The following is a 27,276-nucleotide window of genomic DNA, read 5'->3' as shown; positions in this document are numbered from 1 at the left end:
CCTCCAGGATCTCCCCTGGCTCCAACTTGCTCTCGCTCTCGCTCTGTGCTCCAAGGCCCTTTCCGGCCCTGACTCCCAAACTTGACTTTTGCCTTTTCAAAGAGTAAGGAGCTCAGCAGAGTGGATCCCTTTCTTAAACAGGACCTGCCCAACTTTGAAGATACCCGTGGGTCTAAGTGTACTGCCTGTCCTCTCACTTCTGACTGGATTGACCATGAGGCCATTGTTGGCCATGAGGCTCTAGCTGAGCCCTCGTTGCGTTCAGAGCACTGAGGAGGGGAGTAAAAGGTGGAGACAAAGCTTAGGAAATACCTCCCAGAGTCCCTTGTTCGTACTGGATGGCACTGGTGTCCACCCTGTCACCTAAGCCGGCAGCTGCCCTCATCAACAAGAAGCAGCCCCACCCTGCTCTGGTCCCTGCTTCTCTCTTTGACCTTCACTCACCCCCTACTGTCCCTCCCCCATACCCCAGCCTACCCCTTTTCTATTCATCTGCCAGTAATACCAGACATGTTTTATTAACCTTGAACACATGGTTCTTTACATGTGCTGTCCCTTCTGTCTGGAATGCATTTCTCCCTTTGCCTTCCTCCCAGAGTCCTGACATACTCCTATTCAGCCTTCAAAACCCTGATCAGTTGTCACCTCCTCTCAGAGAATTCCCTTGGCTGGACACCTAAACCATCACTTCTCCCCAGTCTATACTCTTCTTGTACCTCATACAAACTGGTAATGTCAGCGTGTATCTGTGTGCTTTACAGTGTCCCGGGGTGTGCTGGTGCTTGGCCATGTTGCAGTGCCCTGCCGATGCCTTACAATCATCCCAGCTCCCTCACTTACCAGCTGTGTGACCTAGGGCATATGACTTAACTCCTCTGCGCTCCTTACCTTGCCTCACTCATGTGAGGAACGAATGAGTTAACACACATAATGATGTTACCAGAACAGCGCCTGGTGCAAAGGAGAAGCTCGATAAGCATTAGCTGTTTTTTTAAAGGATTGATTTCTACCCGGTCTCTCCTGTATTCGACTCTAAGCTCCTCGAGGGCAGGGAGTCAGAAAGCCTCAGAGGCCCACTGAGGACTTGGCTCTACCCAGTGATTCATTAATGCCTCCTGACCTGAGCTGACCGGGAGCTTGCCATCTGTCCACCGAGATGAGTTCTAGGAAAACAGCCACTGCAGGCAGGAGGGATTGGGAGGGTCAGGCTGAGCCATGAGGACCGGCCATCCCAGAGCACAACAGTCCAGAACATCAGCTGCGTCAGCGGACCGAGCCGACTTCCCAGTCTGCTCCTCCCTTGCTGCTTGATCTCCCTGTGCCTCCACTGAGTCACCAGCATCCAGAAGCACAAATACCTCCATCTCTTAGAGTCGCTGTGAGAGATAGAAAAAGATAATGCCAGTGAAATACTTGCCAAAGTGAGCGTCCTGGCACCTTGCAAATGCTCATTTAGCTGGACATGCAAATACCATCCTTTAGGGCCTGAGAGAGGAGGCCGTGGCCTTGACCAGACCCTTCCCCTCACTCACACGCTCTGGGCTGCACCCCAGGTGGAGTGGGGCGGGGCTCACTAGCGGGGCTGCCAGGGAGAAGCCTGGGACTGCCGACAGAGCTCCGGTCAGGCCTGAAGTTGTTCCTGGATGGAAGGGTGGGCCTTGGACAGGAGGGAGCTGAGATGCAGGGAGAAGCCCGGTGCTTGGAGGACAGGGGCTGGCCAGCTGGGCTGGAGGGGCCGAGGGCTGCTGCCAGTAGGAGCCAGTGGTCTGGCAGGGGAGATGGGAACAGAGGCTGGGGCAGCCTGCCGCAGACTCTAAAATATAAATAATAATAAATAATATTATAATCATATTTATTATAACCATAATAATAACAACAGCAGTAATAAAACTAAGCATTTATTGAATATTTACCATGTGTCACAATACACTACGTCTTTATATGAACAAGCTCATTTACTTATCCCCCAAACCCTAAGAGATGTAGCTGCTATGATTGTCCTCAGTCACACTTGGACCTGAGGCCTGGAGAGACCAGGTGACCTGCCCTGGCCGCACAGCTGGTACGTGACGAGCTCTGACCCGGGACTCCCCAGCCTCAGCACCTCTCGCCTCCGGCTGGTGGTTTCCTGCCCGGTGCTGCCATGAGCAGAAGCAGCTCCGCCCGAGGGGAAGTAGGAGCAGGGACTGTGGTCTGCAGGCTCCTGTCCCAGCCCTATCTCTGCCCAAGCTGGGTGACTTTGCCCATGTTATTTCTGCCGTGGGCCTCAGTTTCCTCATCTGTCAAATGGGAACAAAAGTCCCGTCTTCCAGGATTGTGACCTCAATCAAACACTCAGGCACACTCAGAACACTAAGCAGGGGAGCCAGCACACGAGAACAGCTAAATAATGGGGGTTGTCTCGGCCCTGGCATCGTCCGCCAACTGCACAGGGCACAGAAGGAGATGCCTCTGGCTCGCAGTCAGAATGAGAGCGTCGGGGAGCAAGGGGAATTTGAAGAAAGGGACGGGAAGAAGACATGTCCTTCTGTGCCGGGCCACTCCGGTTCTGGGCTCTCACCTGCTGAGAGGAAGCTGGGCGTCATTAGTGGGAGCAAGGGCTGTCACTGAGACAGGTTTCTGAATGAAGGTGGCTCCTGGAACCTGGCAGTGTACTGGCCGAACGCACCCTTTGTTGGGCGGTACTCACCCCTGCCCGCTGCGGAGTCGCTCTCCTCCAGGTTCATGCTGGCCCCCCTCCCTTGACCTTCACGCCCACCCAAACCAAGCTGAGCAGAGCTGACGCGAGGCTGGCCTTGGTGTGCATAGTGTGTGGACCCTTCATGGGCCCCGTTATCGGGTCTTGCTACAGCCATGCTGTGAGCCTCACGGTTCCTTCCAGAGCCCAACTTGCTTCTCAGGGCCTTTGCACCTGGGGCTTCTCTGCCAGGAGCATCTTCTCAAATGTCACCTTCATGATCAGGCGCTCCCTGAGCACCGTGTTTAATATTGAAACCCCCACCCACTACTCACCCCGTTACTTATCCCACTTTATTTCCCCCCTGAGCATTTGTTGGTATCTGGTACGTGGACTTTCTCTCTTGCTTACTTACCGTTGGCCTGCCCATGCACACATACTCAACTGTAAGCTCTATGTGTCTCTCTTGCCCACAGTTCGCTCCCTAGCACCGAGTACAGTGCCTGGCACACAACGGGAGCTCAGCAATGAGTCTTTACAGCAGCCCCAAGAGACAAATATTTGTACCCCTCATGTTATAGAGAAGCTTTGAAAGGGAGGCTGAGCAAAGCTGAGAGCTCGCCTGAGATCGTGGCTTGAGGGATGGGGACTGTTTGACGCCAGAGCCCCTGTTGTCTCCTTGCCCATTGTGGCCAGTGACCATCCACCTGTTGTCCCTTCTCCCCAGCTACGTCCCTGGCACAGCGCTGTACCCTCGGTGGGGAGGGGACTCCGGAAGTGTCAGGAAGGAAAGAACCTATTTGTCTTTGTTAGGCTCCCGTAACAAAACACCAGAGACGGGGCAAATAGCCACTTAAACTGTTCCAGCTCTTCTGGGGTAGGTGTTATCATCCCCATTCCACAGGTAAATAAACTGATGCTCAGAGAAGTGAGCTAACTCGCCCAGGGTCCCCCAGCTGGGACATGCCAGGTCTGTCTGGTGCCAAAGCCTGTGTTCTTAACTACCCTATGAAGTTTCTCGGAAACCAGCAGGGGGCCTCTCCCTTGGCCTGTGGATCAGAGAGGGCATGCCCCTGCCCCTCAGGAGCCCAGCATCCCCTCAGGACAAGAGGAACACCTTAGTGCATATGGACGCTAAGGGTCCAGCGCACGGCCCAGTCAGCAAGGGCAGGAGGAGCTGGGATGGCACTGTGGGCTGGGCAGGTTCCCAAGGAAGGGGGCAGCCAGATGAAAAGCAATAGGCAGGGCTTTCCGGGGAGGATGCACAATCTCCTTCGCAGGACTGTACAAAATGTAGTGAGGTGAGGGGTGGTGAGGTCAAGGTCAGTGTTGGCTTGGACAGAGAGGCTGAGGGCAGAAGTGGCGAGAAACCCACCGGGGTCAGGTGCTGGAGGGCCCAAACTGTCCCTGCATCTGGGCAGAAGGTGGTATTGGTGTCCTTTCTCCATCAGGGGTCGAGAGGCGTGGGGGAGGAGGGCACTGACAGGAAGTCCACAGCTCCGTTCGGTGTTTGGCTGGGCCAAGAGGGTCGGTGTAAATAAAGAACTAGGATTGGCGATGGGCTCATACCACAGGACAAAGCTGAGCTTCTCTTTCCTGGGAGAGGTGAGGTGGCAGCTGTGGGTGCCCCGGGGACCCTCTCCCTGCAGCTGCAGCCTCAGGAAAGGTCATGGGGCTGGTGGGCCTCCATACCCACATTCCATGCCATCGCCAGCATCATGATTACTTGTCAGAAGACGCATCTTGGGATCTTACACAATCTGTTAGCAAGGAGGGAGGCCTCCCAAAGCTCTGTGTTTCCTACAACAGAGAGGCTGAGAGGCAGAAATGGTGGCAAAGCTTTCTCCTTTCTTTCCCTCCTCCCCCTCTCTTGGGGGAGACCCTAAGCGACTAGAGCTATGGCTCAAGGGATTGAAGATACTGGAGGGGAAGGACTACAGGTGCCCTCCTGTGCCAAGGATGGCAGTGTGGCAGGAGGGAGGTAGCCAAACATGGAGGTCCGTTGTGGGCGTCTCACTTCTGCTTCCCACTGGGGCGAGGGCCAGGCCGTTCCGGCGGTGGGTGACTGGCCAGCTGAGGCCTTGGCCCAGATGGGGAATGTGAGTTGGTGATGAGTCTGAGCTGGTGTCCCCAGGGTGGCAGGACCTCCGAGGCCTTCTTACTGTCCCAAGAAACCTCACGCCTTCCCTCCTGGTTGCCTCTTCTTCCCCACCACCCACTCTAGGTTTTTCATCATCAAAGAGAGCTTTCTTCTTTACTACTCTGAGAGCGAGAAAAAGAACTTTGAAAGCAATAAATACTTCAATATACATCCTAAGGTGAGACATTCTCCCCCCCAGGGCCACAGGGGGAAGGTCTCGTGGGGACAATGGGGGAGTGTATCCTGTAAGGGTAGAAGACCTTCTCTCTTCTTGCTCTGGTCTAGCAGAGAGTCTGGAGAACAAATCCTTCCTGGGGCACAAGACTCCCTGCCTCTCCTGGGCTGACCCCTGTGCCCTCCTGTGCCCCAGAGCCTGCCCCAGCCCTTCCTCTTCCTTTTGGGAGTCAGTCTGGCCCCCAGCCTGGGGTGCTGGGCAGGACCTGGCTTTGGCTGAGGGCTCCCAGAGGCCTTGAGTGACCTGGGCGGGGTGGGGGCTGCCTATTCTGGTTCTTTCCCAGGGCGTCATCCCCCTAGGAGGCTGCCTGGTGGAGGCCAGGGAGGAGCCCAGCATGCCCTATGCCATGAAAATCTCCCACCAGGACTTCCATGTGAGTAAACTCTCCCCTTAGCGTGGACTTAGCGGGGCAGACCAGCCTCTCCAAGGACCTCCAGACTCCCTAGGGGCAGCCTGTCCAGTGGCCTGGCCTGGGAGGGTGTCCATGTCCTAGGGATGTGTGATGGAGGAGCAGAGCTGGGCCATTGGGGCCTTGTGGGTGGTCTCTGACGTCCCGGGAGTGGCCTCCCCTCAGGGACACCTGTGGCTCCTTTTCCTGGCAGGGCAACATCTTGCTGGCTGCTGAGTCCGAGTTTGAGCAGACCCAGTGGCTGGAGATGCTACAGGAGTCCGGGAAGGTGTAAGTGCTCATAGGCAGGGGGACAGGTCCCGAAAGGGAATGGTTATGGGCTGGGTCCACCCTGATCTCCTTGCCTCTCCACTGGGATCCTGGGTGGGCACTGAGACCCCAGGAAAGGACAGGGTAGGGAGAAAAATAGCTGGGCCTCCTTGGAAACAGAGCTGTGGATGCTGGTTAGGGTGGGAAGAAAGGCCAGGCCAGGTGTAGAGCATCTGAGGGGGATCTGCTAAGTGGGCTTTGAGCACAGTGAGCTTGGCCTGTCTGGAGTCATCGGTGGCAGACGTGGACAGCACTTGTCCTGAACTCCTGGGAGCAAATCCAGCATCGTTTGGGGGGTTTGGCTGCCTCCCGACGCCCATCTCACCTCCCCAGGCCCACAGTGAATCCTGGCACAGCCTGACACTGGTGCTTTGTAAATCAGATTCCAGATCATAGAAACCTCCAGCCTAGCACGATCTGTTTATCCATAAACCCCTGTCCTGGCACCTGCCTGTTCACGCCGGATCATGCTTTCAGTTCAACAAATAACACCGAGCGGGCCCTACACCAGGCCCTGTGCCCCGGGGGTGGCATGCAAGGATGTGGAAGGAGCCTGGGAAGCAATCTCTTCCCCGCTCCGCAAGTGCTGCTGGCCCTGTCCACGGTGGCCCACTTTGCAGCCTGGGCCAGTCTCCAGGGACGGTAACTGATCGATGCTGGTGGCATGCCCAGAACCACGGGTGCCGGAGTGAATGGGGCTGGGATTCTGGAGGAGACGGGATGGGTGAGCGCAAACCATGCCCAGTCTCCTTCTCTGCCAGCCTTCCGTTGTGACGATTTTGTGTTTCTTCTTCTCTTCTCTGTCCCATCTGCCCTCCCTCCCCAGGACTTGGAAGAATGCCCAGCTGGGAGAAGCCATGATCAAAAGCCTGGAGGCCCAGGGGCTGCAATTGGCCAAGGAGAAGCAGGAGTATTTAGGTTGGCTAGAGGGATAGCCTGGAAGCTGAGGCTCCCTAGGTAGCAAGAACTTTGGGGCCAGGGATTAGAGCGTGGGCTTGGCAGTGGAGCTGGGGGCAGGGCTTAACGAGCTCTAGGGAGACACAGATCAGCCGGAAGCCTAGAGGCTTTGACCTTGTAACCTGTGTCCTTTTGGCCAGCATGACAGGGGGCAGGAGGACCTGGTGGCCAGGAGCCTGAGCTCTGGCCACAGCTTTGCCCCTTCTCTGTCAGCTGTGTAGTCCCCACGCAATGTAGCCCCCATGAACCTCAATGTCCTCATCCTTAAAATGGAGACGAGAATAGTCCCTAGGTTTCAGAGGTGGCGGAGGGCCAGGGCAAATGAGAACATGCCTGAAAGTCCTTATTTCTTGCCCACACGGTATGGGCCCCAAAAATGGAGTTGATGTTATCCTGCCGTGGGTCCCCAGGTCCCGGCTTTGCCCCTAATCTCTCGTACCTGCCAGCTCACTTTAAACCTGACCTTGTGCTGGTGACTGGCTGGCCAACATGTTCTGTTTGGGAAAGAAGGTGAGACTTGGGGTTTGATCCTTTAGCTGGGATCCTCTCCCCTGCCACCTCCTTAGACACTTGGGGCCTCAGCCCCGGTTCCTTAGACAGCCCTGTCCCCCCAGGACCTGCCCTCCCCCACCCGCCAGACACTGGTGCAGAGGGGTGGTGATCTGAGCAGCAGCACAATTAACAGCACTTCTAGGGGGGTACAGACACCCACCCACCTGAGCTTCTGAAGATGAGGCCATCCTTGCCTTGTGAATGCATGAACAGGGACAGTGAGTAGAAAGGAGGTGCGGCAGCTGAGGCCAGCACGGCGGCTCCCAGCCCCAGGAGCTGGCGCGGCTCTCTGGCCGGCCTGGGCATGGCAGGACGGACCATTTCCCTGGGAGATCCTGGGAGTGAAGGAGGTTCCTAGAAGGCACCGGCCCCTTCCTCTCCGGAGCTGCAGTGAGCTTTCTGTGAGAGGGTGCGTGCTTGCTTTGCAGACAAGCTGATGGAGGAGACGGAAGAACTCTGCCTTCAGAGGGAGCAGAGAGAGGTAGGCGCGCTGGGCTGCTCGGTACGGCTGCCCCTCCCCAGCATGTCCCACTCTGGTGACTCCTTCGCAGACTGGCCTGTGTTTCTGGCATTTGGGAATCATGCCGGGGAGCAAGACCCCCAGAGAACTCGCTGGAAAGTCAGCCAGGTGGAGCAGAGAGGCCATGGGGTGACAGTGCTTGGGGCTGGCTTGGGCTTCTTGTCAGCAGTGTGTTTCTTCTTGCCGGTGCCCAGGGACAAAAGTGAAAAGCGTAGGTGACCACTTTCTAGAGAGAGTCATCCCCAAATTGTATGAGCTAGCTTGTCACTGGTGATCTTCGCGGGAGGCTGGCATGGCCTCTGTGATCTGGAGAGGGGCTTCTGCATATCGGGGTGATTGCATTGGATGATTTCAGGGGTTCCTTCCTTCTCTAAGTGACACAATGGAAGTACCAAAAAAGCCAAGCTAATGGGACATTAGCCTGGGGCAGCCTGTAGAGAAAGGGAGACTCTGGCCTCATTAAGGACAGGGAGCCACTGAAGTCCCCTTCATTTGGAATCTCCATGCAGCCTTGGGCCTTGCCTGTCCTGAAGGGCCATCACACCCCTGAAGGTCAGAGACGGGGAGTGTTTAGCAGTACAGACTTGGAGCGAGGCTGCCTAGGTCTGTGTTTGGTCTTTACCGCTTCTAGCGGTGTAACCTTGGACAAGTTACCTATCCTCTCTGAACGTCCATATTCTTACATGAAAAATGGAGATCATGGAACCCATCTTCTCAGGATGCTGTGAAGATTAAGTGAGATGTTACATATAAAATACTTGGCACATAGGGCTGAGTGAATACCCATGTTTGTCAGTATCACGCTCAGATTATTATTAACTAGGGGCCCAACCCGCATGTGAGCTGCCCGAGGCCTGAGGCTGCGGAGTGGCCTGCCCACGGGGGAGCCCGATTCAGCCCACTGCTCTTTGTCCCCTTGATTTTCCTTGTCCTCATGGGGCCGGGCCCGTCAGCCCCGGCTCAGTGCCCGCCTCTGTGACTTCCCTCTCGCCAAGCATCTTTCCCGACCACCCCTCCCTGGGCTCTGAGGCAGACCCTACAGTCAGGAAGAGTCACCTTCCTGGAGCAGCCTGAATATTCCCCAGGCCCAGACCGCAGCTGGCCTAGGATGAGAGCTTGATAAATGCAGGATGACTCCATGAGTGAGCGTTTTGGATTCTTATAATTTCGCATTACATCTTGATTTTCATCCACTGGGACGATTCATCCTCATTTCTCTCCTTCCCCCAAATGGTGTCTGATATTCTTGCCTACTCATCCTTCCAGCTGGCCTTGACGCTCACTTTGTCAATGCACAGCAACAGAAAAAAAAACCCAAACCAAACCCAAAACAAAACCCCAAAGCCAGTGGGGATTTGTATTAGGATTGCGTGGATTTGAGGATCGGCCTTGTGACAGCGCTGAGCCTCCCCTCCCCGACCCGCCGCGGCGGGTATGTGGGCCTCCCTGCGTCCCTGCTGTCATCCAGGTCCTGTGTCAGACTCTTGGCATTTTCTTCACACAGTTCTGTCACTTTGAGAAGCCGGACTTCCGGTGCGTTGTCGGCAACCTAGAGACAGGTAATTGAAGCCAGAGGAAGGGATGGAATGACGGACACAGCCACCGGCAGGGAGAGAGACAGACTTATCCATCAGAGAGGCTAAATCTGGGGCAGCAGTCAGTCGGAGGAAAATTTAGACACTCTATCTAGGTCTTTAGGCAGGAATTGAGGACAGCGGAGACCCACTGCACGCCAGCCTCACTTAAAGCCATAGCACGTTGAAGGAATGAAGCCTGACAGCTGTGAACTTCCTGGTTTTGTGGCCCAAGAACGTGACTCCCTCTGGCCCGGCCGATTCCCACAGCGAAGGCCGCTGTGGACGGGCAGAAGGGAAAGGTCTGGGGCCAGGAGACTCAGATTGGAGTCTCAGCTCCATCACTGACTGCATGGCCTTGGGGGCCTCAGTTTCTCCATCTGTGATGCTCTGATAAGAGTTAACGACTGTGCCCGCCCAGCTCCTGGGTTGCCTTGAATCTCGGTGACTAGAAGTTACAGAGTGCATCAGGGACGCCCAAGGCCCTCGCAGGTGTGTGCCATGCGTGGTGGGGCCACACGATCCTCCATCGGGAAGGAAGGCCCTGGGACTCTAGACACGTGAGCAGAGAGTGTAGGTGGACCCCCCCAGCCCCCCGGGGCTCATCTGCCCTGGGGCAGGAGGCCATGCCCTTCCCTGGGTGCAGGTCCCTCCAATGTCCCTGGCTCCCTGTGACCTCATCTCTCTCATCCCCTGGAGCAGGGCAGCCTGCCTACCTTTCCTTTTCTGGCTGAACTCTGAGAGCTCTGCCTTGCCTGTGAGCAGGCACACAGGAAGTTAGAAATGCCCAGGGCCCGTTAGGCAGGCATCTTGCCACCCAGGCTGCTCCTGGTCAGAACAGACTCTGGGTGTTGGAAAGAACCTTCCACTTCAGGGTGAGGCTCTCTGCTCACCTCCCTGAGGGATGATATCCTGATTCTGTTGTGGGTAACTCACAGGCTCTGGAGCTATTCTCTGCCTTTTTGCTCTGTTGTTTGAAAGCTCTTCCTTCCTTTGAGCTGAAATTTGCCTTCGGGTGACTTCTCTCCAACCCTGAGCTCCTGCACCTTAGGTCAGGCCCGGGGGTCAGAGGAACAAGCCCTAGACTGCAAAGACAGGCTTCAGCTGCTGCAGGTAGGTCTTGGCTGACCTCAGCCTGTGGCAGGGCTGCTCCAAGTGCTCAGACCCTCTTGGCTGCAGGAACAGAAGGTTCTGGATGCTCCGGGTTTATAGATTCTGCTGTCATCCAGGCTTCTCAGGCTATACCCGGGTATCAGTTTTAGTTAAGACTCACACAGGTGAAGTGAAAGGTGGAAAAGAAGTGAGTGACTGGGAAGAGGTTTCTGTTTCTTTGTCCTCATTAGTCCGTAACCTTCTTGTTAACAGTAGAAATCATGCTTTCTGTAGAACAGCCTGAAAACAAGCGTTATCCTCGATCCCACAGTGAACAGACAACTGCTGCCAACATTTTGGTATTTTTCTTCAGTCTTTAAAAATACATATTATTGTAGGAGCGCCTGGGTGGCTTAGTCGGTGACGCATCCGGACTCTTAGTTTCAGCTCAGGTCATGATCTCAGAGTTGTGAGATCGAGTTCTGCAGTGGGCTTCACACACAGCATGGAGTCTAGCTGACATTCTCTCCCTCTCTCTGCCTGTGCCCCTCCACCTGCTTGTGCTCTCTTTCTCTCTAAATAGATAAAATATTTAAATATATATTTATATACATATATTTATATATATATTATTCTTATACCTATTTTCAACATAAGAGGATATTCAGTTTTATTTATTTATTTTTTAAAGATTTTATTTATTTGAGAGAGAGAGTGAGAGTGAGAGAGAGAGCATGAGAGGGAAGAAGGTCAGAGGGAGGGGCGCCTGGGTGGCTCAGTGGGTTAAGCCGCTGCCTTTGGCTCAGGTCATGATCTCGGGGTCCTGGGATCGAGTCCCGCGTCGGGCTCTCTGCTCAGCAGGGAGCCTGCTTCCCTCTCTCTCTCTCTCTGCCTGCCTCTCCATCTACTTGTGATTTCTCTCTGTCAAATAAATAAATAAAATCTTTAAAAAAAAAAAAAAAAAAAAAAAAGAAGGTCAGAGGGAGAAGCAGACTCCCCATGGAGCTGGGAGCCCGATGTGGGACTCGATCCCGGGATATTGGGATCATGACCTGAGCCAAAGGCAGTTGCTTAACCAACTGAGCCACCCAGGTGTCCAAATATTCTGTTTTATAGCCACTTTTTCATGATACCTTCATTAACACTGTACCTTTAGCAAGTTTTCATGTCATTCAACATTCTTCAAAAACTTCATTCTTAATGACCACGTACCAGTTCATCCGATGTGGTGTTCCATTTAACTACTCTTCTATCTTTGGAAACCTAGACTGTTTTCACTATTTTTTTTTAAGATTTTATTTATTTATTTATTTGACAGAGAGAGAGAGAGAGATCACAAGTAGGCAGCGAGGCAGGCAGAGAGGTGGGGAGAAGCAGGCTCCCCGCTGAGCAGAGAGCTGGACTCTGGACTCGATCCCAGGACCCTAAGACCATGACCTGAGGCGAAGGCAGAGGCTTAACCCACTGAGCCACCCAGGTGCCCCTAGACTGTTTTCACTATTTTAAATTATGGCACAGCAAACATTTCTATACACTTAACTCTTGGTCTGCTGTCTAATTGTTTAGGAGAGATTCCAATGGGGGAAATCACTGAGTTTGAGCAATAAATTTTAAGACTCCTGAGGCATATTGAAAAATTGCTTTCCAGAAAATTTGCACCAGCTTTCACTCTCCCCAGCAGTGCGTAGCCATTTCCTTCTTGCTCTATGCTGCTACCCGCGTTTGAGTCCTTCCTTCATCATTGACTAGCTACCGTGTGGGGAAAAGGGAACAAGTTTCCTTGACCTTTAGGTACCTCCGCTTTCTTCATCTGTAAGATGAGGATAAAAATATTATCCACTTTCAGAGCTGTTATGAGGATTAACTGAGTTAATACGTGTAAAGTACTTAGAACAGTAAGCTCACAGAGAATATTATCCATCATTGTCATTATTATCACATACAAGACCTGTTTCAGAATTCCCTTTTCTGTTCCTTTCAATTGCTGTATATCCGTGAACAGATACCACACAATTTTGGTTATAATACCATCTATCCTTTATTAAGCACGGACTATGTTGCAGACAATTTGCATAGATTAACTCATGTGATCTTCCCATTAACCCTACAAAGTAGTACTGCCCATCTCTAAGAGTAGCTCCATACCCTCTCTTCTCTCTGCACTACATCCAAAGGCAGTCGAGACCACACCACTGGCTTCATTTCCTGTGTGCGTGCAAATGACTCCCCATTGACAGGTGCAGTCCCTTTTCTCTGCTGAGCTCCAGCCCCTTAATATCCAACTGTTGATGTCACATCTCCAGCCAGATGTCTGAAAAGTTCTGCAAACTCAGCATGTCCAAGGGTACTCATGATCTGTCCCAGCAGAGCTGGTGGTCCTCTAGAGCTCCCTATCTCAAGGAATTCACCACCATCCATTGTTGGTGCAGACTGGAAACCCGGGAGTCATGCCTCTCCCAAGGTCTGATAGCATTGCCCCCACAAGCTCTTGAACCCACCTGGCCACTTCTCTACATTTCACTGCCCTGTTCTGGCTCACATTACCAGGTCTTGCTGGACTAAGGCAGTGACCTCCCACCTGGGTTCCTTGTATCCCTCCAGGCCCCTCTTCATCCCTTTTCTCCATGCTGCAGCCAGAGTCACGGTTCACAATGGAAGTCGGATTCTGTTGCCCGCCTTCTTCGCCTACTCCTTGCCCAAAACCTTGCTCTTGCTCAGGAAAAAAGACCCCAAATCCCCAGCATAGCCCAAGGCCCTGTGTGGCCTAGACTCCTCCCACCCCCCCTCACTCTGGGCCCAGCTGTATGAGTCTGTCTTGCTTCTTTCGGGGCAGGAGGTTTCCGAAGGGCCTTTGCACATACTGATCCTTCTTCCTGGCATGTTCTTCCCTCTTATCTACCTTCTGCTCCCCCCACTAGTCATATCCTCCTTCTTGTCCAAGGCAGCTTTCCATAGGCCTGTGTCCCTGTCCTGCACATCACGGGCCTTGGTTTGTAAACACACTCTCGTGTGTACTTATTTTATTAGTTTCTGATTCTTGCGTTGAGCCGTAAGCTCCGTGAGAACTGAGACGTGTCTGGTTTTGCTCATCTTCACATCCTCAGTGCGGAGCCTGGCAGGTGCTTGGCAATATTAAGCACCCAATAAATATGTGTGGCATGAATGAATGAAACCATTAAAAAAAATCTCATTGGGATTTTTACTGAAATCGCATTGAGCCTGTAAATTAACTGGGAAGACCCTTTACTATAATCTTCCAAATCAGGGGCCTGAATTCTTTTCAAAAGCATAATTACTTTTTACTGGGGATTCAGAAATAACACAATGAAGCATGGTGGACAGGGATTATCTGGCTTGGAGGAGAGGAGACTTGGGGACAGAGGAGTCGTCCCCAACACCTGAAGGGAAAACGGATCAGTCTTGTTTTATGGATCTGAGGGGAGAAGCCGGACCTGCCGGTGAAGTTACGAGAAGGCAGCTTTGGGCTCAGTTGGCCCAGGTGGATGAAATGGGCTGCCCCTTCTCCTAGGTGTACTTGGAGGACTCAGGGTGTCCACAAGTTGGCTGTGTCCTTGGCTTTGCCAGTCTTCTGTTTTGCTAAGCGCCATTCCCCAGCTCTTCCTTTGCTGGCTAGGATCTTCAGGGTTCAAGGCTGAGGAATGGTAGCTGAGGACAGCAAGTTCCCAGTGAGGGAGGTAGATGCTGAAGGGAGAGAGTGTGGTCCAAAGACAGAGGCGGCGACAGGAGCATTGGAGGGAAGTTTTGCTCCATCAACAAGAGTCAGCCCTCTCCTCTGAACCCTGCAAGACTTGTGGCAAATTCTGGGCCCTTCCTCAATGCTTCTGTATTTGTAGCTTTTAGAAAGGGCCCATGCTGAGGTTGAACCCGGAAGGAAGAGCTGTGAGCAGGTTGTTCTGGAGTGAAACAGGCTGTCTGAAGGGGCGAGTTACCTGTCATGAAAGCCGCTCGAGCAGAACCCGGGCCATCTCTTGGCAGGAAAACTGATCCAGGGATTCGAGGGTCTGACGAAGACAAACACACCTTTTAAGTGCCCTTGACTGTAAAGGGCTCTGATTCATGGGTTCCCGTTTCTCTGACTGTCGCCCAGCACTCAGTGTGGGCCGGGCCCGTGGTTACAGACTCAGGTGGGAAAAGCATGTATCGCACAGACCTGGGGCCAACACAGGGAGGAGGGGTAGGAGAAGCCCAATGACTGAGTGTGTTATCTTCAGGAGCATCGGTTTCACTCTCTGGTTCTTAGAGGCATCGCCAGGGTCTGCTGGCATCTGAAGTGCCAGAAAATTCTATCTTCCCGCAGTGTGAACTGTGGAGGAGCAAAGCAGTTGTTGCAAAACTGCTAGCAGCTAAGCTTCTCTCCAAGCGCACCCTGCAATCCCACCTGCCGGTGAGGCCTGGGAAAACAGGGCCTGTGGAGGGCACATACTTGCTGGAAAAAGATGGTGCTGGCCAGCATTCCTAACAGCACAAGTCTGGCCCTGCCTGGGGGCCTGCCCGGCGCTTTCTGGCTCTCCTGTGCCCTTTGGGCCGAGCACAGGGAAAGTTGCAGCCACTGGGCTGCTTCCTAGAAGCCCCGAGGAAAAAAGAGCCCTGAAAAATGGGGAAATGGCTTTTCTTCGCCACCCTTCACAGATGGCACTCTAGGGATCTTTGATGGGAATAGACACTCATCCCTTTTTCCTCTGGCACTTGAGAGCCGGCCAACACGCCTGAGGGTGTTAGCGACTGGAGTTGTCTGGCAGAGTAGATGTCTGGAATGATCTCCACCTCCAGTCCCAGGGAAACAACCTTGCCAGCCTTTCTAAATGCGGCAGCATGCTCAGTGTGTCTGATAAGGCCAAACCCCGCACAGACCTTGGGTTTGTTGAGATTGGGTGTCACTGAGTGGGACCAAGCCTCCTTGGGACTTGCCCCCGAGTCTGCTCCCATAGAGCCTGGCCTGGACTGCATCCCAGGGGGCTCCTGGATAAGAGCTGCGGTTCCAACCTCAGAAGTCCTTCGCTGCGCATGACTCTTCTCTTCCCCTCTGGTTCTCCTCAGGAGCTTGAACGCCTGAACCAGGTGCTGGAAGCCGAGAAGCAGCAGTTTGAGGAGGTGGTGCAGGAGCTGAAAATGGAGCAGGAGCAGATCAAAAGGTGGGGGTGGTGCCCAGGAAGGGGTGGGAGGGAGGTGCGCCTTGGACAGAGGGTGAGAACCCATGTTTCCCGTCAGGCCTGGGGAGCTCTCGGCCAGCAGAGCCTCACTACGTGATGGCTTGGTTTGGGTCTCTCTTACCAGTGCTCCAGGCCTCAGGGTACCCAGAAGGAGCTGTAGAGCCCACACAGACTGGACATGAGGCACGGGCAGGTGCAGACCAGCGCTCCCTTCCCCCCAGCAAGCCTCTGTCAAGCCTTCCTTACCCAGGGGCAGACGGGAGGTGCCATTAACCAAGACCCCCAATAGCCCCTCTTCTCGTTCTGGCTAATTCTGTCCCTTGGGATCTTTAGTCCTGGGTATGATTTGCAAACCCAGTTGCCCAGCTACACATTCCGATTGTGTAGCAGAATGAGAATCTCTTGAAGGTAGGGTCCAGAGAGCTATATTTTCAAAAGCTTTCCGGGTCACTCTGATTCGGACTCTCTAGGGATTTGGAGACTAATGCTCTGGATTCTGCTGTGGGGGTGGTTGTCACCCTCCTCCTCATCATCACTACTGATAATCAGTGTTAGCTCAGAAAGACTTTTCTTGCAACAACCTTATAAAAGGAAGTCAATTAGACAATGGCTGTGGGGATGGAAAAGCTCCAAGAATCTTAACAAGTAAACAGCCAAGCACCTGCTTATCTTCAGAATTGTGCCAGATACTGGAATAGAAGATAAGTACTCTTATCTTACAGTGCAGGATCTTACAATTTGGTTGGGAAAACCAGACTCACACCCAGGAAACATCAACACAGTAATATATAATCAGCCATTAGGAGGCACAGTGCAGACTCCCTGTGTCATCGGAATTAAGGTATACATGTGATCCTCGTGGGCAAAAGAGAGGTTCGATTGAGCTGGACCTTGAAGGATGGGTAGGTTTTCAGAAATTGGGCAGGAGGAAGGGAAACCAGGAGTAAATGCCTGAGGGGGCCTAGGCTTGCAACAAGGAGATTATCACCCCAGAGAGGGGCCTCAGCCATGTCCCAATTCAGAGTGAGTAGGGGTTCTAGTAGGGTCCGTCTGCAGAAGACAGGGGGTGGGGCCGGGATCTCCATGGTTTCTCCAGTGCTTCTCTCTGCCTGCGGGGTGGTCCTGGGTTTATCCCATCTGCCTGTGTACCTGGAGCACGTGACTTCAACCCCACTTGGCTGGCATCTCCTTCTTTCAGCCCCAAGTCCCTACAGCTGCTGTCAGGACCCCACCAGGCAGAGGGACTGACCTTCCAAGGACCCCTCTGAGCCATATCGGGAGGTGAAACAGAAGCATTTCTGTGTGCAGAGGGGATTGGGAGAGGTGGTGGACACAGCCATACCCAGCCCTCTGTCCCTGCAGGGAACTCGAGCTGACAGCAAGATGCCTCAAGGGTGTGGAGCAAGAGAAGAAGGAGCTGAGGCACCTCACAGAGTCCCTGCAGCAGACGCTGGAGGTGAGGGGCCACTGGTTGGCCTGGAGCCAGGCTGGTTGGTTGGGCCATATGACACTGTTTTCCCAGCAGCATTTCCCCAGAGGGTTCTCCATAAAGGGAATGGGGCATGATGGAGTTCTGATCTAAAAGATTTCTTCTCTGTGGACCAGCGAGCCCAGGAGGCCTAATGCAGGACCCAGGACCCAGGTCCTGCTGTGACTGTGGCCTTGGGAAATCCACCTTCTTCAGTGTTCATATATATATATATTTTTTTTAAATAAATTTCTTTTTTTCTTTTCTTTTTTTTTCAAGATTTTATTTATTGGACAGACAGAGATCACAAGTAGACAGAGAGGCAGGCAAAGAGAGAGAGGAGGAAGCAGGCTCCCTGCTGAGCAGAGAACCTGATGGGGGGCTGGATCCCAGGACCCTGGGATCATGACCTGAGCCGAAGGCAGAGGCTTTAACCCACTGAGCCACCTAGGCGCCCCCAGTGTTGATATTTTTATACCAGATGAAGAATTACTTCTTGTGGCTCATTCACATAGCTGCTCCTGGGTGAAACTGATCATGAAGGGAAATCAACTGTCATATTACCTCCGTTTGATGCCACAGAAACTGAGGGGGAGGAAGGAGGTGGCATGTACCAAGGACCAAGTGCCAACTCTGTCCCCAGCTCCTCCTCCTTGACTTTTCCTTGGTTGTTCCTCCACACCTTGCACAAAGACACTCTGACTCCTCCTCCAAACCACTGAGCTCATGTGTCCTGGGGAAACCTAGCTCTTTCAGATTCTACACCCTTGCCCAAGCTGTTCCTTCTACACAGAATGTCCTTCCACCTCTTCTCTGCCTGGAGAACTCATCCATCCTTCTAAGACTCAACTCCAGCATCACCATACCCTAGCTTCCCTGACTCTTCCAGGCAAGGGTTTGTTCTGAGCTCTAGGCTCCTGCTGCACTTTGCACATCTGTTATGGGACACTAGGTTGTGTTTTCCAAACTGTGAAGTTCACTAGACTGTTTCTTAAGGTCTCTCCAAACCCAGCACCTAGCAGGAGCCTGGTACATTGCTAATGTTTACTGAATTCATGAATTACCTTAAAGGCTGCAAGGTTTCTATTTTCTCTCAGCTGACTGGGGCTTTATTTATGGTTCTTTTATTTGTTTATCTTTCCACTTCACATCATGATAGATGGTTCTCGTGGAGTGTTTCAACTCCAGAACTTTTGGGTAGTGCAAGACCCCAGATTGATAAATGGGGAAGACGTCTACCTCTGTTCTGGGCTCACTCCTCTTGGGTGTTCTTCATGAGCCCAACACACTCCATCACTTGCCCTTGGAGGAATAAAGACCCCCGAAGGTCATGGTGCCCTTGGGCCCCGGCTGTACAGGTGTCAAGTTCCCTGGAAGCTGCAGCGGGCTCCTCCCCGAGTCCCTTGGTGAAGGAGTAACCTTACCTCTTTGTTAAGGAGATCTTGCTTTACCTTTTATCACCAGGGAAGAAGTAAGATATTTCAGGTGTCTCTCCTAGAATGTCGAGTGAGGAGGGCATCACTCCCTGAAATTGAAGGGCAGATGAGGGCAGCCATGTTGGAGAGCCTAGATTAGGCTCTTTCTCTTCCCTCCCTCCCTCCATGCCAGGAACTCTCCATAGAGAAGAAGAAAACCCTGGCGATGCTGGAAGAGAATGAGAACCAGCTGCAGACACTGGCCAATCAGAGTGAGCAGCCCCCTCCCAGTGGGGGTCTCCACAGCAACCTGAGGCAGATAGAGGAGAAGATGCAGCAGCTCTTGGAAGAGAAGCTTCTGGCTGAGAAGCGGTGAGAGGCCCTTCAAGCTCTGAGTCCAGTGTGGTAACGTTCCTTGAACTGCACACCCACATTCTTGAGTTCTAGCTGGCATTGACCAGATAGATCAATTACTTCCTTTTGCCTAGGACTCACTTTCCCCATGAGGCAAAGGCAAAGAAAATTTTCACTACCCAGAGCTGACTTGATCATTATCTCTTGCAGTTGTGGGGACCATACAGAGAGGCATTAGGTCGATCTAACAGTGCTTTGTCACAGGTTGGGGATGTCTTCATAGCTCCTTTGTACAAATGAGGAAACCAAGCCTAGGAGGGTTGATAGGACTTTCCTGAAGTTACAGAACTAGCAAGACTAGGATCCGAGACTCTGGTCTTCTGACTCTAAGCCAGGGGCTTCTCCTCACTGTCCATACCACTCCTCTCATCCCCTGGGTGACAGAACGTAGAAAGTTCTGGGGTTCAGGAAGCCTGGGTGTCAGACTTCTCCAGCCAGGTCTCCAGGAGAGGCTGCCCTCCCACTGGAAAGCCCCCTCCATGAGGAAGCACTGAGCACCCCCTCGGCCCCGCAGGATGAAGGAGAACGAGGAGCGCTCTCGGGCCCTGGAGGAAGAGCGGGAGTTCTACTCGACCCAGTCCCAGGCCCTGCAGAACTCGCTGCAGGAGCTGACCGCAGAGAAGCAGCAGGCCGAGCGGGAGCTCAAGGTGTTGGCCAGGGCCTGTGGGCAGCTGCCGGGTTTTTTGCACATTCCCTCTCACATCCCTTACCCCGCCGCTACCTCAATTATCTCGGCCAGTCTGACCCGCTAGGGGCAGGCGATGGAGCCACCCCTTGGGGAGCAGCTAACCCGCTACTAGGGTGCAGAGGCTGAGTCCGGGCCATCTGCTCAAGGGCGCCTACCCTAGTCAGGATATGGTAACTTCCATCCAAGTCCAGAGGCAAGCAAGCCCTCTTGATGGGGGGTGGGGGTGGGGTGACCAGGGAGGGCTTCCACCGGAGATGGCAACTGCTCCCCAGGACCCCTTTTCGTCTGTTTTCCCTCTCCCCGCCCCAGGCCGAGGTGAAGGTCCGCATGGACCTGGAGAGGCGTCTGCGGGAGGCAGAGGGGGCCTTGCGGAGCCTGGAACAGGGGCTCAACTCCAAGGTGCGGAACAAAGAGAAGGAGGAGAGGATGCGGGCTGACGTGAGCCACCTGAAAAGTAAGGCCCAGCCCCGGGTGCCAGCCCCCAGCCCTCGGGCTCAGCCCTCACGGGAGTCCAGACCCTGCGGAGCCGGGATCCGGGCCGGGAGCGCCGCACGGGCCCCGGGGCGCATTAGGCGGTCCCGAGCTACCAAGGGAGTTTCTTCTCCAGGCTCCTGCCGCCTGCGCGTCCTGGGCTAGGCTTCCTGGGTCTCTCGCACCCGGGTGGGGGCGCGGCGGGGAGTTCCGTGCCCTGCCCGGGCGGGTGGGCGGGGGGCGCGTGTTTGCGGCGGGAGTGAGAGCCGGGAGCCGGGGTGGGGGTGGGGGGGAGGGGGGAGGGGTCGGGCCGGGGCCAGGCGGGAAGGACGCAGCGGCACTGCGGCCGCAGGGTTCTTCGAGGAGTGCATCCGGAACGCGGAGCTGGAGGCCAAGATGCCGGTCATCATGAAGAACTCCGTGTACATCCACAAGGCGGCCACTCGCCGCATCAAGAGCTGCCGCTTCCACCGGCGCCGCTCCAGCACCTCCTGGAATGACAGTGAGTGCGTCTGTCCGCTCGCGCCTGCCAGGGTGGGAAGTGCTGGTCCAGCTTGGAGGCCGGACTAGGCAGCCTGCACCTGGCTCCCCCGGGCCTGGCCTCGGGCATCTTCCAGGATTCCGAGAAGCTTGTGGGGTGGGGAGCGAGGGTGGCGGGCTGGGGTTGGGGCCCCGGGCAAGCCTCGGCGGAGGGAGGCTGCTCACGGCCTCCCTCTCCCCAGTGAAGCCGTCCCAGTCTTTCATGACCTCCCAGCTGGATGCCAACAACATGGAGGAGCTAAAGGAGGTGGCCAAGCGGCTCAGCCGGGACCAGCGCTTCCGAGAATCCATCTACCACATCATGGCAAACCAACCAGGAGCGCCGTCTGTGGCTCCTCGGGGTGGGAAGTCATGAGGGGGCCTGCCCTGCTTCCCGGGTCTTTCCTCAGCCGCTGGGTGGGCGAGGGGGGGGGTCTGACTCTACCCTCTCTGCTCGCCTCTGGGGAGCTCCACCCGCAGCAGCCTCACCCTCAAAGCACAGGGATGGCCCCTTGCTCTCCCAGACTCTACCCTACCCTCACGTTTACATCAGGCCCAGTCAGGCCCCAGCTGGGTCCTGCCTGGTGCTCACCTCAGGCTCCCTTGGAGGCCAGGGGGGGCCTGGCTGCGCTTGGAGACCTTTTGGTTGGGGAGTGGTGTAGGCCAGGCCCACAGCCCTTTCTTGTGCCCACTGCATCTCTCTGCAATGCTGTCGCCCTGTCCTTGTGTATGAAGGCCTCCCCGCCTTGCCTTGTCACCTGCTTCCCTCCTGGGGTTCCTAACCCTGTCTTTGCTTCTAAGACCCACAGATATCCCACAGCCAAGGCCCTCACTTTTACTACATTGTGGGGCAGGGAAGAGAGGGGCCTAACACAGTGACTTTTGGGTTTGTGGCATACCACACTTGCCATGGTGTCTCCTTTCCTGAGGTTGGGCCCTGATAGAGGGGCTACCCACTCGCTCCCGTCCTCAGGAGAGTTCTCCCACCTGCGGCTTCAGGTGGCTTGGAGGGTGACGTGACCCTGCCCCTTTTCCCTCACATTCCTCCTGCTGGGTATCTAGGGCCCAGGGCCCTTACTGAGATATGGGGCCGGCAGTGATTCTGAGGGCTCTCCCAGATGACAAGTAGTAAGCTCAGGGGGTGGGACAAGGTGGCATTGCCTCCTACTGGTTGGATAAGGAGGAAGCTGCTTCTGACTGTGGGGGCCCTGTTGGTCTGTGGGATCACAGTTGCCTCCCTCTGAGCTGCTCCTGCTTTAGCCACCTTGCAGCCTCCTCTTTCTGCAGAGGCTTTGCCCACTGAAGCAATGTGACCCTGGAAGATGAAGGGCCTGGACCTGTAGAAGACCAGTAGCCATTGGCTGGCCCCATTGTCATTGGGGGTGAAGCTGAAACATCTTGCTGGTGGTCTGTGAGGGGACAGCCCTCAGCCACAGACCGACTGCTCTTCTCTCTTCCTAGCCACACTCTCCAAAGCTGCCTGGGTCTGTTGATCTCTGCCAAAGAAAGGGGGTCTACCTGGGATCTGGGTGCTCATGGTCACTGTTGGTATTAAAGGTGCTGATCTTCTGTTGCTTGGCAAACAGAGCAAGGAGCCCGGTCTGAGCGGTGCACAGATGGCTGCCAGGCACGCGCCAGCAGAGGTGCTGCCCCCACCCCCCCAAATGCGTGCATATCTGCTGGACGGCCTGCCCAGGCCAGGCCGCGGTGCACTGCTCATGGTGCTCACGGCTGCCCAGCAAAGCTAAGGGGGACTCAGCTAAAGTCCTGGGTGGACTCTGATGGCTTTAGCCAGTCTCTGCGGAAGCCGGGTGGGAACAGGGGCAGAGACACTTAGAATCGATGCGTCTGAAAAGGGATGAGTCTAAATGTAAAAACTCCAAACATGTAGAAACCTGCATAGACTTGGAACTCATTTATCTAACATTTATAGAGGATGGACTTTGAAATAAGGAGGAAGAGGTATACAGTCAAGATTACCGTGTTTTTGGTTTTTTAAATAATTCTGTTAATAATGGTTTGCTCTTGGAAAAAGATCCTTTGGAAATTTTCGAATGTGTTTTTCCCCGAGGCAAGCTATTAACCAGAAGAGAAAGTGCTTTTCCGTGCACATTCACCAATTCTTATTTCCTCTCCTCCTATTTTACCTTGTACTTTCTATACCTCAGGCAAGTCTGGGCTATCTGGGTTATCTTCACCAACTGAGCCATCCATAAGTATTTATTTGTTAAAAGCTCACTATGTACCTAACACTGTAAATAGAAAAAAAGCAACATCTCTATATGAAAATATATCACAGTGGAAATGGCTTATTGGAAATGTACTGATCTGATTTTTTAAAAAAAACAAAACCCGTACTCCGTAGCCAATTAAATGGGTTTCTTGCAGTAACGCTTCTGGTGTGATCATTGCTGGAGAGATGTTGCCCCCTGCAGGCCAAATATGGACTTGGGCGATTCCAGGCATGTAGTCTTTTTTATTTTTATTATTATTTTCCATTAACTTAGTGTATTATTTGTTTTAGGGGTACCAGTCTGTGATTCATCAGTCTTACACAATTCACAGCATCATCGTAGCACATATCCTTCCCCAGTTTTCATAACTTAGCCACCCCATCCCTCCCATCCCCCAGCAACCCTCAGTTTATTTTCTGATATGAAGAGTGTTATGGTTTATGTCCCTCTCTGGTTTCATCCCATTTCACTTTTTCCTCTCTTCCCCCATGATCCACTGCCTTGTTTCTCAAATTCCACATATCAATGAGATTGTATGATAATTGTCTGTCTTTGAGTGACTACTTTCGCTTAACATAATACCCTCTAGTTCCATTCATGTTGTTGCAAATGGGAAGATTTCATTTTTGATGGCTGCATAATATTCCTGTGTGTGTGTGTGTGTGTGTGTGTGTGTGTGTGTGTGTCCGCGCACGCGCTTATGTGTGTGTACCACAGCTTTAATCCATTCATCTGCCGATGGACATCTCATCTAGGCTCTTTCCATAGTTAGGCTCTTGCTGCTATAAACATTATAAACATTGGGGTGCACATCCCCTTTTAGATCACTACATTTGTATCTTTGGGGTAAGTATCCAGCAGTGCAATTCCTGGGTTGTAGGGTAGCTTTGTTTTCAACTTTTTGAGGAACCTCCATGCTATTTTCCCGATTGGCTACACCAGCTGGCGTTCCCACCAACAGTGTAGGAGGCTTCCCCTTTCTCTGCATTCTCGCCGACATCTGTCGTTTCCTGACTTGTTAATTTTAGCCATTCTGACTGGTGTGAGGTGGTATCTCACTGTGGTTTTGATTTGTATTTTCCTGATGCCAAGTGATGCCAAACACTTTTTCATGTGTCAGTTGGCCATTCGGTTGTCTTCTTTGCAGAAATGTCTATTCATGTCTTCTGCCCATTTCTTTTTTTTTTTTTAAAGATTTTATTTATTTATTTGACAGAGAGAAATCACAAGTAGGCAGAGAGGCAGGCAGAGAGAGAGAGAGGAGGAAGCAGGCTCCCCGCTGAGCAGAGAGCCCGATGCGGGACTCGATCCCAGGACCCTGAGATCATGACCTGAGCCGAAGGCAGCGGCTTAACCACTGAGCCACTCAGGCGCCCTCTGCCCATTTCTTGATTGGATTATTTATTCTTTGGGTGTTGAGTTTGATAAGTTCTTTATAGATTTTGGATACTAGCCCTTTATCTGATATGTCATTTGTAAATATCTTCTCCCATTTTGTCAGTTGTCTTCTGGTTTTGTTGACTGTTTCCTTTGCTGTGCCAAAGCTTTTTATCTTGATGAAGTCCCAAGAGTTCATTTTTGCCCTTGCTTCCCTTGCCTTCGGCGATGTGTCTAGGAAGAAGTTGCTGCAGATGAGGTCAAAGAGGTTGCTGTCTGTGTTCTCCTCAAGGATTTTGATGGATTCCTGTCTCACGTTAAGGTCTTTCATCCATTTTGAGGCTAGTTTTGTGTGTGGTGTAAGGAAATGGTCTAGTTTCATTCTTCCACATGTGGCTGTCCAATTTTCACAACACCATTTGTTGAAGAGACTGTCTTTTTTCCACTGGACAATTTTTTCCTGCTTTCTCGAAGATTAGTTGACCACAGAGTTGAGGGTCTACTTCTGGGCTCTCTACTCTGTTCCATGGATCAATGTGTCTGTTTTTGTGCCAGTATCATGCTGTCTTGATGACTACAGGTTTGTAATAGAGCTTGAAGTCCAGAATTGTGATGCTGCCGGCTTTGCTTTTCTTTTTCAACATTCCTCTGGCTATTTGGGGTCTTTTCTAGTTCCACACACCACATGTAGTCTTAATAAGGCATCACGTTTGAGGAAATCCTTCCCACTGCTGCCCCTCCTGGGAGTGGCTTCTTAATAATGAACTGAAAAATCTGTGTTCCCACCCTGAGGTTCTGGCCATCCCCATGTAACTAGGACCATGAGCTATATTTTATTCCGATTTGAGCACTGACCAAAGGGAGCAGACTACATGAGTGGGAATACCCCAAGGGAGGCAAAGAACACCTGTTTTTATGGCTTGCTGGTTTCAGTGTCCCACTGGAAATTGACAGCATGCCTTCTCTGATCAGGAGAGGTTTGTGCTTTTGTTTTGTAATCCTATATGAGAGAGCAAGAAATGATAATGACTGGATTCTTCTTTTTGGTTTGTTTCCTCCCTGGGGATAGATAATTGATCATCATGCCCAGGACTCTCCCGGTTTGTATTGTTTCCCAGCATAATTATTTCTTTTTAAAGATTTTATTTATTTATTTGACAGACAGAGATCACAAGTGGGCAGAGAGGCAGATGGCGGTGGGGGGGAGCAGGCTCCCTGCTGAGCTCCATCCCAGGACCCTGGAATCATGACCTGAGCTGAAGGCAGAGGCTTTAATCCAGTGAGCCACCCAGGCACCCCTCCTAGCATAATTATTAATGGTTCCCAGCTTAGGCGATACTTCTGTGGTCATCCTGGTTGTAATACTGTTCCCTGAGAGTATGTTAATGGGTGAGGTAAGAAATCTTAAAACACTCAGGTCCTGACCCACTGCCCAGCTCCCAGCTCCCAGCTCCTGGGAAGGATCCACTGCCTGTGTTTGTCTCTGGAGAGACATCACCCCCTAATCCTATCCCATCCAGCTCTGCATGACCTGGGCAGCCTGTGGGTGATCAGGTACCATCTAAGTAAAATTTGGAGCCCACCATGAGTGAATGATGTTGGTGGAACAGAGACTTACTCCAGTCTCAGGGAACCAGCCTGTGCCATGGAAAGTAGTCATTGAAACAAAAGGACTGCTCTGAAGCCCTTAGATAAAGGCTGGAAGCCCTTGGGGAGTCTTGTGCTTCTGCAAGGAGCTGGGATGGGCCTGCTTAGACTCCAAGGCTGCTACAAGGGCTCCTGAAAGTCAGAAACCCTTATGGCATTGATTCTTGGGAGGAAAGCTACTGACTTCTTTTACCTCTCACACCCCTGGTGAGTAAGGGTAAGGAGTGTTCTGGTTTTGCTTCTGGGTAAGACTTGGTGATTGGGCAAAGAAGTAGGGTTGAGACAGAGCTGCTCAAAGGCAAGAGGCTCCATCTCAGGGGTTCCAGAAGATTGCAGAGCCAGAGTCAGCTGCCAGGGCATCTTGGGGCTCATTCTCTGCACTCTGTCTTGCTTCCCCTAATAAATCTGATCCCTGCCTCTAGGCTGAGGGTCATGCCATGAATAGATTCAACCTGTCCTGTTCCCCGGTCAAACACTGGGGTTGAGGGGCCTTGGAGTGTCACTGATCACAGGAGAACCTTTCCTCTAGCAGAGCACTAACCTGGCCACAAGGAGAGAAGGGAGGGAAGTTGGGCCCCTTGCACTTGCTGCTGTGGGGGTGGGGAGGGGGTTTCTCTGATGGTGAAAGGTCCATTCTCAGCTCTGTAGGTTTTAATAAGTCACTAAGTAAGATGCCTTCTTATAGGGGCATCTGAGTGTTTCAGTCAGTCAAGCATCTGCCTTCAGCTTAGGTCATGATCCCGGAGTCCTGGGATTGAGCCCTGCTGGGCTCCCTTCTCAGTGGGGAGCCTGCTTCTCCCTCTCCCTCTGCCTGCTGCTCCCCCTACTTGTGGGCTATCTCTGTCAAATAAAATAAAATAAAATAAAGATAAAATCTTTAAAAACAAAAAAAGGCTTTTTTTTTTTTTGCATTTCAATTAACTTTATTGAAAAGTATAGCGCTGAGTACCAAAACATAATGCTGGTTGGCTAGACTACCTCCACCAACTCAGAATTAACATTGATGTAGTCAAGTTTTTGAAATATATCAGCCTTTTGGGAAAACTGAAGTTATCCACAAAACACAGTTCACAAAAGTATAAGATACATTGTGGTTTTTTGGTTTCTTTTCCAGTGCACATTTACCCATAACTTGATATCAAAATTGGGTACAGCCATCGTGGATGGACTCAGGCTACTTGTTGCACTGAGTAACGGTTTACAACACATCCAATGCTGTATATCTCCTTACAGTCCCTGACTTCATAGAAAATCTTGAATACAACCTTAGCAACTTCATAATTATGAAGATGCCTTCTTACTTCTTTAAAGACTGTTTTGGCACAGGAGGAGCAATTAGTGAAAGCATACTGTCTTTCTTTAAAAAATTCTAAATTAGAAGCAATAGTAGTTTTTATAAAAACAGCC

General features: G+C 52.5%; 1 protein-coding gene across 3 annotated transcripts in view; it reads left to right on the top strand.

Moving 5' to 3' along the window:
* PLEKHD1 (pleckstrin homology and coiled-coil domain containing D1) overlaps positions 1–22,998 on the top strand; it is a 30,179-nt gene extending 7,181 nt beyond the window's left edge. For all 3 annotated transcript variants that reach the window (XM_082733994.1, XM_082733996.1, XM_082733995.1), the window contains 12 exons: positions 4,902–4,995; positions 5,336–5,425; positions 5,655–5,731; positions 6,597–6,688; positions 7,708–7,760; positions 15,524–15,618; positions 16,999–17,092; positions 18,713–18,891; positions 19,448–19,580; positions 19,931–20,075; positions 20,445–20,594; positions 20,815–22,998. In XM_082733994.1, coding sequence (XP_082590120.1) covers positions 4,902–4,995; positions 5,336–5,425; positions 5,655–5,731; positions 6,597–6,688; positions 7,708–7,760; positions 15,524–15,618; positions 16,999–17,092; positions 18,713–18,891; positions 19,448–19,580; positions 19,931–20,075; positions 20,445–20,594; positions 20,815–20,987 — 1,375 coding nt within the window. In that variant the 3' untranslated portion in view covers positions 20,988–22,998. The remainder of the gene's footprint in view (positions 1–4,901; positions 4,996–5,335; positions 5,426–5,654; positions 5,732–6,596; positions 6,689–7,707; positions 7,761–15,523; positions 15,619–16,998; positions 17,093–18,712; positions 18,892–19,447; positions 19,581–19,930; positions 20,076–20,444; positions 20,595–20,814) is intronic.
* The last annotated feature ends 4,278 nt before the right edge of the window (positions 22,999–27,276 follow it).

The sequence above is a fragment of the Mustela nivalis genome, assembly GCF_964662115.1.
Source record: "Mustela nivalis genome assembly, chromosome: 6".
NCBI classification, from domain to species: domain Eukaryota; kingdom Metazoa; phylum Chordata; class Mammalia; order Carnivora; family Mustelidae; genus Mustela; species Mustela nivalis.
Note: the sequence above shows the minus strand (reverse complement) of the source record. Positions and strands in the feature narration are given on the sequence as shown.